At 28.7% G+C, this 9,143-nt stretch overlaps 1 protein-coding gene across 2 annotated transcripts; it reads left to right on the forward strand.

The window, feature by feature from the left end:
* Positions 1 to 1,571: 1,571 nt before the first annotated feature.
* On the forward strand, positions 1,572 to 8,535 carry LOC111301183 (signal peptide peptidase-like). 2 transcript variants are annotated; one of them, XM_022896665.2, is made up of 12 exons: positions 1,572 to 1,749; positions 1,857 to 1,949; positions 2,875 to 2,990; positions 3,090 to 3,241; positions 3,356 to 3,441; positions 4,253 to 4,380; positions 4,972 to 5,022; positions 6,429 to 6,515; positions 6,631 to 6,700; positions 7,538 to 7,674; positions 7,816 to 7,893; positions 8,116 to 8,535. In XM_022896665.2, the coding sequence occupies exons 2-12, from the start codon at positions 1,910 to 1,912 to the stop codon at positions 8,194 to 8,196; spliced, it is 1,026 nt and encodes a 341-aa protein (XP_022752400.2). In that variant the 5' UTR covers positions 1,572 to 1,749; positions 1,857 to 1,909; the 3' UTR covers positions 8,197 to 8,535. The 2 variants fall into 2 exon arrangements, with proteins under 2 accessions (XP_022752400.2, XP_022752401.2); XM_022896666.2 differs by having other exon boundaries at positions 1,592 to 1,749; positions 2,947 to 2,990.
* The last annotated feature ends 608 nt before the right edge of the window (positions 8,536 to 9,143 follow it).

Below are 9,143 nucleotides of genomic sequence, written 5' to 3' on the forward strand. Positions count from 1 at the left end.
CGTGATATATCATGAAAAACTTTTTCATATTTAATTTTGAAACTTTATCTTATCAAACTTTTATGATGAAAAGAAGAAAATATCGATTGTGAAAAAAAATCATAAATATATATTTGATAATTAATTAATTTAAAAAAATTCTAAATTTTTAAAAATTTAGTTTATCCAAGTTTAATTTGAAATTAAGATAAAAAAAGTTAGTACAATTTTAAATTTAGATATGTGTGTAATTTTAAATTGAGATAAAATATTTTTTATTTTAAATTATAAAAAAATAAAAACAAAAAATTGGTAAATAAGAGTGGTTCAACCACAAATTTTATTTATTTAGATTTATATAAATATTAATTTAAACAGTGTATAATTTTTTATTCCTAAAATTTAAGGATTTAACCTTTAAAAACTATTTGAATTGGGTAAGAGTGAAATATGAGAAAACATATTTTATTATATTTAAATTAAAATAAATCTTATATATTTTTAAAAATTTTGATAAATGTAAATTTTAAAATTTTAAAAAATTAAATAATTGATTAAATAAAATTATTTGAAAATATCTTACATGTCAATAATATAGGTTATTCACGTAAGCATCCATACATGCAAATCTTATTAACTTTTTATGTATATTGTAATATAATATTTTATATGATATGATTTACACATGTGATATATTATGAAAATTTTTTTCATATTCAATTTTGAAACTTTATTTTGTCAAACTTTTATGATGAAAAGAAGAAAATATTGATTGTGAAAAAAATTATAAATATATATTTGATAATTACTTAATTTAAAAAAATATAAATTTTTAAAAATTTAATTTATCCAAGTTTAATTTGAAATTAAGATAAAAAAAGTTAGTATTATTTTAAATTTAGATATATGTGTAATTTTAAATTAAGATAAAATATTTTTTTATTTTAAATTATAAAAACATAAAGACAATATATTGGTAAATAAGAGTGGTTCAACCATATATTTTATTTATTTAAATTTATATAAATATTAATTTAGACAGTGTATAATTTTTAATTCCTAAAATTTAAAGATTTAATTTTTAAAAACTATTTAAATTGGGTAAGAGTGAAATATAAGAAAATATATTTTATTAGATTTAAATTAAGATAAAATTTTATATATTTTTAAAGACTTTGATAAATATAAAATTTTAAATTTTAAAAAATTAAATAATTGATAGAATAAAATTATTTAAAAATATCTTACATGTCAATAACATAGGTTGTCAACGTAAGTTATCAACATATGCAAATCTTATTAATTTTTTATGTATATTGTAATATAATATTATATATGAAATAAAGTTTTTTAAGAGAATACATTATGATTTAATTTTATTCACTATCAATATATAATCTATGCATCATGTACTATTATCTTATTAATTCCTAAATTTAAAAAATTAACAATCCTTAAAATTTAAAATTTAAAATATTCAATAACTATTTTTTAATTAAATAATTTTTAATATTTATTTTTAAACACATCTAATTTATTAAATTTATGAATTAATGTGATAATAAATAATAATAACGTATAATACATTGACCGCCTGATTTATACCGTTAGTCCTTTACCCAAATTTTCTCTCAATCTGAGAAAATGAATTATAAAAAAATTTAGAAAATTTCTCTCTCTTTCTCTTTTTCTTTGCTGTCATTTCCGATATCTCCGATCTCTAAAACTCCATCCACCGTTAGAGAGAGAAAGAGATTTATAAAATCAAAGGTTCTAATCCTAATTTTACTTGGAAATTCATTTAAATCTTAATTTTATTTCTTTCTCAACTAATTCATTAATTGTTTCGATCTATTTTGACTTTTAATTTTTTGTAGCTAAAAATAAGTTCGAGTTTACGTCGCTGTTATATTAGAAATAAACGACGACGATGAAGAACACAGAACGACTCGCCAATTTGGCTTTAGCAGGTTTGCCTTTTTTTTTATCTATTCTGGATTAAGTTTAGTTTATTATTTACATTTTGGTTTGTTTTTATCGAATTCTTTTTTCTTTGGATAATTTTTCGTTCAATTTCATTATTCATTTGTTGATTTAGTTGATTAGTAGCAGAGAGGGTTTAGTTAGTTACACTGCCTTTGGGTTTAAGTGGCAAAGAAAAGATGAGAACTGGTAGGAAAGAAGTGATTTGGGGGTGGAATTTGACCTTTTTTTTTTTTTTTTCGATTTTGGGAATCTGTAATTTGGTAGATATGGGTTAGCTTTATTATTTTATGGTATGGAAGATCTATGTTTTATTTATAAAGTTATGGTTATATGTGGAAAATTTAAACGAATTTCATTTCTTGCATTTTTTAAAAAACTTGAGGAATGGAAATTTAGGCTTTGTTTGGTTGTTGCTCTGGATGTAAGTTTTTTTTTTTTGGAAGAATTAAGTAGCAAAATGCATGAGTTTAGTTTTATCTGAAACAATTAAGTTAGAATTTGTGTTACATTTTAACTATTTTCTTATTTTAATTAAATATGATTTTGTTATCTAATTTCTTTTTCTTTTTAGCAACTTTTTATGAACCAAGAAAGTAATTAGCAAAAGTAACAACCATATGGATGCACCTTGCGTCGCATATCCCCAACTTTCTCAGTCCAAAATGCATTATTATGCTATCTTTGAAAATATTAGATTTCATACTTCATGAATCTTGCTCAATATAATGGTGAAAAATAGATATTGGTCTTGTGGTTGATTCTTTTAGAGAATATTTGGAACCAAGAGCATTTCATTTTATACGTCACTGTCTGATATGAGATCTCTAAGGAGGCACATACATATTCTATTTCCACAGGGTTGAGAAACTTGACTTTTTTAATGTAGTTTGCATGGTTTTCTAAATGCAGGGTTGACGTTGGCACCACTTTTTGTTAAGGTAGACCCTAACCTGAATGTTATTTTGACTGCATGCCTTGCAGTATATGTGGGCTGCTATCGATCTGTCAAACCAACTCCACCATTGGTGAGTATGGTAGTATTTAAATTAATCTTGCCACTTTCTTGTGTTGTTATTAAGGACTTTAGATCAAAATTGGCTAACAGTATCATGTCTATCATACAGGAGACAATGTCTAGTGAGCATGCTATGCGTTTTCCCTTCATTGGGAGTGCGATGCTGTTATCACTTTTCTTACTGTTCAAGTTCTTATCGAAAGACTTGGTTAATGCAGTGTTGACATGCTATTTCTTTGTGCTTGGAATCATTGCTCTTTCGTATGTTCTTTCCATATGGATTTGCCACTATTGTTTTACTTTATACAAATAGTTCAAATAGGTCATAATCTTTTGTATTATTATCTCATTTATTCTTTCTTCCATTGTTCTCAGGGCAACAATATTACCTGCCATAAAACGCTTCTTGCCTAAGCATTGGAATAAGGATCTTATCATTTGGCATTTTCCATACTTTCGCTGTATGCCCCTTCTTTTATAATTCTTTTGAAGTATATTTTTAACTTTACTTATAATAGTATCTGTCTAGTTTTTGAACTGGATATAACTCCTTTTTTTTTTGCAAAGCATACTCTGTTTTAGCTGTTGCTTGAACCTTTTTTTTTTTTTATGACATTCTGCTTTATTTTGGCTTTATTACATCTTTTATCGAGGCAAGCATCATTGATATTTGATTGGAAGTTTTTAAATGTACTTGTATTTGTGAGAGTCTCTTATTGATTCAGTGCTTTTATGTTATTTCCCATTTTTTGGTCTGAAAATTACTTGAGATGAGTTTCTTGTGTGTGGAAGGAAGTGATGGGTGGAGATAGTAGGAACTTTCTTTTTCTCATGAAATGATACTAGGCGCATTTAAGTTCTCTGGCTTTTTATAATTTGTTAGTTTTTTCAAAGCTCCAGCTCAAATATTCTTCAGTTTCCTGGATTTGCCCTTGGAATTTCCATAAATCTAAAATGGAATTGTTTCTTTGGTTGACATGATACCCTTTCTTGGGACTTTATGTTCCTTTGGCAGTTTACTAGCATTCTGGTTTTTGCGCTATATAAAGTTGCCAGGTCTGCCCACTGGAATAAGCTGAATGCCTATTTCTATGGATGCTTTTGGAATTTAAGGTGTTAAATTTTTGCTGGAGTGATGTAACTTTTTCCTGTTTAAAGTTGAGTACATCTTTATTCGGTCATATCCATTATTGACGCCTCAGAGTCCTTATTTGATCTAGTTGATTTTTTGTGATGCAGAATGATGTTTTTCCTTGCACCTTTCTTAAACAGCTTTGGACATTGAGTTCACAAGATCTCAGATTGTAGCTGCGATCCCTGGAACTTTTTTCTGTGCATGGTATGCTTCACAGAAGCATTGGCTGGCTAATAACATTTTGGGCCTTTCTTTTTGCATTCAGGTTTGTCTGAAGTACCTGTCTTGTTGACCTTGCTAGTTGCTAATGAACAGCAATGTCTGATTAATGAGTTATTTGATACTTGGAAAATCATCTACTCCTTTTTCTATGATTTTCAATGATACTAGATAAAATGATATTTATTAGTTATATTTATTTTCAGTATTTAAACACATAAGTTGGAAGTTCTTATTTCTGTTAGCTGAAAAGTACTTTTTGGATGAGCATATTACAAAAATGAAAATATGTTCCTTTGCTCCAGCATTTCAAATTGTCTAACAGACTCCAATTCATCATTTGCTACAGTTATTTAAATCACTTTAGTTTTTAACAATAAAATAATTCGTGTTGGCGTCAGCATATAGTTGATCCTATCAAATTTGTGGCTAGGGTTTAATTAAGAAGTTCAAGGATTATGAAAGTATTATTTTTCTTTATCGTTTAATAATTTTGTGAAGACATTTAGGATTTATCTATATCCCAACACCTTTTTTTTTTCCTACTACTTATTGAAGTTTATGGCTTTAATTTTGTCAATTGGAGTACACATATTAACTAGCTGGATTTGAAGGTTTACATTGTTGGTTTTTGTAGGGAATTGAAATGCTTTCTCTTGGATCTTTCAAGACTGGTGCCATTCTCTTGGTAAGAAGTGGATTAGTGGTTTTAGTTATTGTGGTTATTTATGAAAAGTATTATTCCCTGTTATTGAGACAACTTAACTCTATTTTTTTTTTAATGTAGCAATGATTTGCATGGTTTTTAGCTCATCATGATCAATGAATTGGACAACTTCCCTATAATTGCTTATTATTAGCTATCTTCTTTAGCAGAGACTTAATTGGTCCTTGCATCTTCTATCTTACACTTTATGCCAACATTCTTTCTTGTTTTGAGTTTTTGAGGTTTTATTAGTTTTTGGAAGACACGTATTCTATGGTTGTTTTAGCTTCATTATTGGACATTTTGCTTGCCATTCATGATGGTTAGATGTACTTATGGGCTTGGAGCCATTTTTTTTGTAAGTCTGCATGTGCATTGCATTGCTGTATTTTCTTCATTGTGTCAAACATTTCTTGTGAATGTGCTTCAATTATGGCAATAATGTATTAGTAAGACAAATTTGCATAAGCATGTAAATAATTGCAAATGAGATTGAATAGATACAGACTAAAAAATTTATATGTACATATTTTTTGATTGATGGTGCGTCTGGAGAAAAATTTTTGGTTGTCATAGAAATTATTGTGCTGAATATAGACATGGTCAGCATCTTAATATTTACCTAAACTTATGTTTTTGGTTATCATTTGCAATTTTTTGGCAAGATCTTGCATTTTTTAATTCCGAAGATGGTTTATTGACTTATTCATAGTTATATCAATTGACACTTTGAAGTGGAAGAGATTAAAGAATAATCCTTCTTCTTCTCGGGTGAAACTTTTGAATGAAATATTGTTGGTTTCTTGAAAATTTTCTATTGATAATGGAACATGAAGGAACTCTATCTATGTTGAAGTTAATTGCGGACTCTAATTAAGATGTTTTTTCATGGAGTCATTTTGAAGAGAGTTATCTTATTCATTCTTTTCAAACCACTCTATTTATTTACCTTGTTTTGAAAGAGATTGATAACTATGTTTTCATGTCTCAACTGCCACCAGCTCACTAACGTGGATTGTATCGCATGATCATTGATGTTTATGCAACTGGCTGCATTAATCTCTATTTATTTTAGCATGTGGTTTCTGAGCATCACACAAGTTTATGATTCCTTGACAGTTGCTAGTTCCAAGCTTCATGCTTTCATATTAGCAGTTCTTAAATTTTTCTAGTAACTCTTGAACTCAGGTTTTTCTTTTTTTTTTTTTTTTTCCAGGTTCCTTTGAAACCTACTTTGATCAAAATTTTATTTTAATTATCATGCTGGCATGATTATGTTGATTTCTTTTTGTTGCTGATTAGCTAAATTGTAAGGCTATATTTGACCAATTCATATACTTGCCTTCTCATGTGCAACTATGTTTTCTGTATGATTTTTGCCTTCTCAGGCTGGGCTTTTTGTATATGATATTTTCTGGGTTTTCTTCACTCCTGTGATGGTTAGTGTTGCTCAGTCTTTCGATGCTCCCATAAAGGTCAGTTCTCTTTGTTATTTGAAATACTTGGCCTGTTTTAGCTTTTATTTCTACATACATTCCTTATGCTTTCAATGTATTATGGTGATCTAAATGCTTTAATACTTTTCTGCAGCTTTTGTTCCCAACAGCAGACTCTGCACGACCATTTTCTATGCTTGGACTTGGAGATATTGTAATACCTGGTATGTTTGAAAACCATTTTTTAGTTGATAGGTCTAATGCATGGTGTTGTTATGGCTTGAGCTGTTATTTTGTGTTTCTTGTTTTGTATTATTTTATGATGAAGTCATTCTAACTAAAAAAAAAAAAAGGAAGTCTTTCTTAGATAATGTTGAAACAGGTGAAATTAACATGACTATTTCCTTTAGTAATTGTATTTTGTATTTTGTTTTGTATCTAGAGGTCTGATGTATTTGTCTTGACAGCTGTTTTTACTTCATTCATATGCTTTGATGTTCAAGGCTTACCATAATTCAAGCTCACAGGAAGTGTGTTAACAGGCTTTCTGAAACTCATAGGGTTCTTTCTTGACTGCTTCTATTTAGATACTCATGCATTCTGTTTCTAGAGTATGATCTCATTTACTGCTGTAGCCCATTTGACTAATGTTGTATGATTATGGAAGTGTTTTATTTAATTTTTTTTTCTTTTTTAACCAATGGCTGAATCATTGTTGTTCTTAGGATGGCAAAGATTCCTGGGCAGTGATACTAATTACTATCAGCCACTTGTTTTTTTCCTAATGCTATTTATTCTCAAGTGAAAGATGATGAACCTTTTGCTTTAGGACTCTGATTTTTAGTGATTGGCATAAAGAATTATGGTGATAAATATACATTTACTCATTTGGACAACAATGTTTCTGCTTTTAATTTCCATTTTGATTGACCATTATTCCTTTTAATATTAAAAATTTTCTTCTCATAGAATTATTTGTATCTATTATCTATGATACAGAAACAAAATAATATATGATCAATATTTTCTCTTTTTATATTGGTTTATGTTTTCCCTTGCAGGTATTTTTGTAGCACTGGCATTAAGATTCGATGTTTCCAGGGGGAAAGAGAGCCAGTATTTTAAGAGTGCATTTTTGGGATACACAGTCGGATTGGTCCTTACAATTCTTGTAATGAACTGGTTTCATGCTGCACAGGTAAGCTATTCACGAACCGTTGTTTTTTGTCTTCCTCTTAATGCATTTACTGCAGTATCCATTGAGAGTTTTATCTTGTGGATATGTACTTGCTCTCTATCATGACAACCCAATGGTCTGCTATGCTCATTTTGGTTTCAGCCTGCACTTTTGTATATTGTACCGGGCGTTATTGGATTTTTGGCTGCTCACTGTTTGTGGAACGGGGACGTCAAACCGGTTTGTTCTCCACCCTTTTTTGATTCTCTCTGGCATCGTGTTCTTGGCCTGGAATTTTTATTTCATTTTCTTTTCAAACTGTCTTTTGCTTGTAAAAAAGAAAAAGAAAAAACAGACATTCTATGTGAGTGTGGGATTATAATGGTAAAAGAACAACGAAGTGATTATCTTCTATATTCAGAATGTTGTGATTTGGTTGATACGATCTAACATCATGTGCAGTTATTGGAGTTTGAAGAGTCAAAGACTGCAGTTACAGCTGAAGAAGGTAGTGATGACAAATCTAACTCGAAGGTGGAATGAGTTAGAAGCCCACTTGGACACTGAAACTACTTTAGCACAAGAAGGTAATAGTGTTCACTTTAAGGTCAAATCTTGGCTAACTTGTTCTACTGCAATAGCATTGTAAAAGATTTTGGAATTAAGTAAAGATTACTTTCATTTTACACAATTTCAATTTTCATAGATGTGCACAATGTATTTAGAACTATAAACATTTTGTTTTCGAAATTTGGCTCTCTTTTCCCCCCCTTTTTTCCACTGCTATAAAAGAATCGGGTGAATGGTTGTATTGCCAGTCTGCATTTCTTATGTTCATCACTGCTTTTCTGTTGTTTTATCAAAGGCTGCTGAATTCTTTTTCATCGGTTCATGCAATGCAAATTTTGCTGTTAACATTCATGAAAAGGTTTGAATACTTTTAGTGCTCAACATTCGACCTTTTTTTTTTTCTATTCTTGTACAAATAGGTGTTTTTATATTTAGTGTTATTATTAGTATGTCTCTAAGTTAGTATATGTTGAATAATAGATTATTATATGTATTGTTATGAGAATTGATTATTTTCAACTAATTTGTATTATTTTTTGTATTTTTTGCTTACATTTTTTTGTAATTATCTATCTTTTTTTTTTGTATCTTGTTACCTGTATTTTATAAATGTTGAAATTATTAAAAATTGTGGGTCATAATAAGTTTCTAACAGATTGAATTGTGATGATGTGAGGAGTGGATTAACATTATGAAAGCAACATTTTTTTTTAATTTAATATCCCAAGACTCAACGAGTTTTCACATGCCAATTTTTAAGATTTCGTATGATTGATTTCTTTTTGTAAAAAAAGTATAATCAATACAAACTCATATGAACATGTGATGGATCATCAATGAGGCCATTTAAAAGTATTTATTCTGGCTGGTGTCCAAGTCAAGCAGGCATAAAAGTTTATTCTTCTAGCCATTGTGTTGAG

This window comes from Durio zibethinus, chromosome 15 (assembly GCF_047325235.1).
Source record: "Durio zibethinus cultivar Kanyao isolate XHJ-2024 chromosome 15, ASM4732523v1, whole genome shotgun sequence".
Lineage (NCBI taxonomy): Eukaryota > Viridiplantae > Streptophyta > Magnoliopsida > Malvales > Malvaceae > Durio > Durio zibethinus.

What these genes read in the sequence shown, in the direction of transcription:
- LOC111301183 (XM_022896665.2), top strand. Translation starts at nt 1,910, where the DNA reads ATGAAGAACACAGAACGACTCGCCAATTTGGCTTTAGCAG. An exon ending in TGGAGATATTGTAATACCTG is followed by an intron (nt 6,701 to 7,537) that starts GTATGTTTGAAA and finishes TTTCCCTTGCAG; the next exon opens with GTATTTTTGTAGCACTGGCA. An exon ending in ACTGGTTTCATGCTGCACAG is followed by an intron (nt 7,675 to 7,815) that starts GTAAGCTATTCA and finishes TTTTGGTTTCAG; the next exon opens with CCTGCACTTTTGTATATTGT.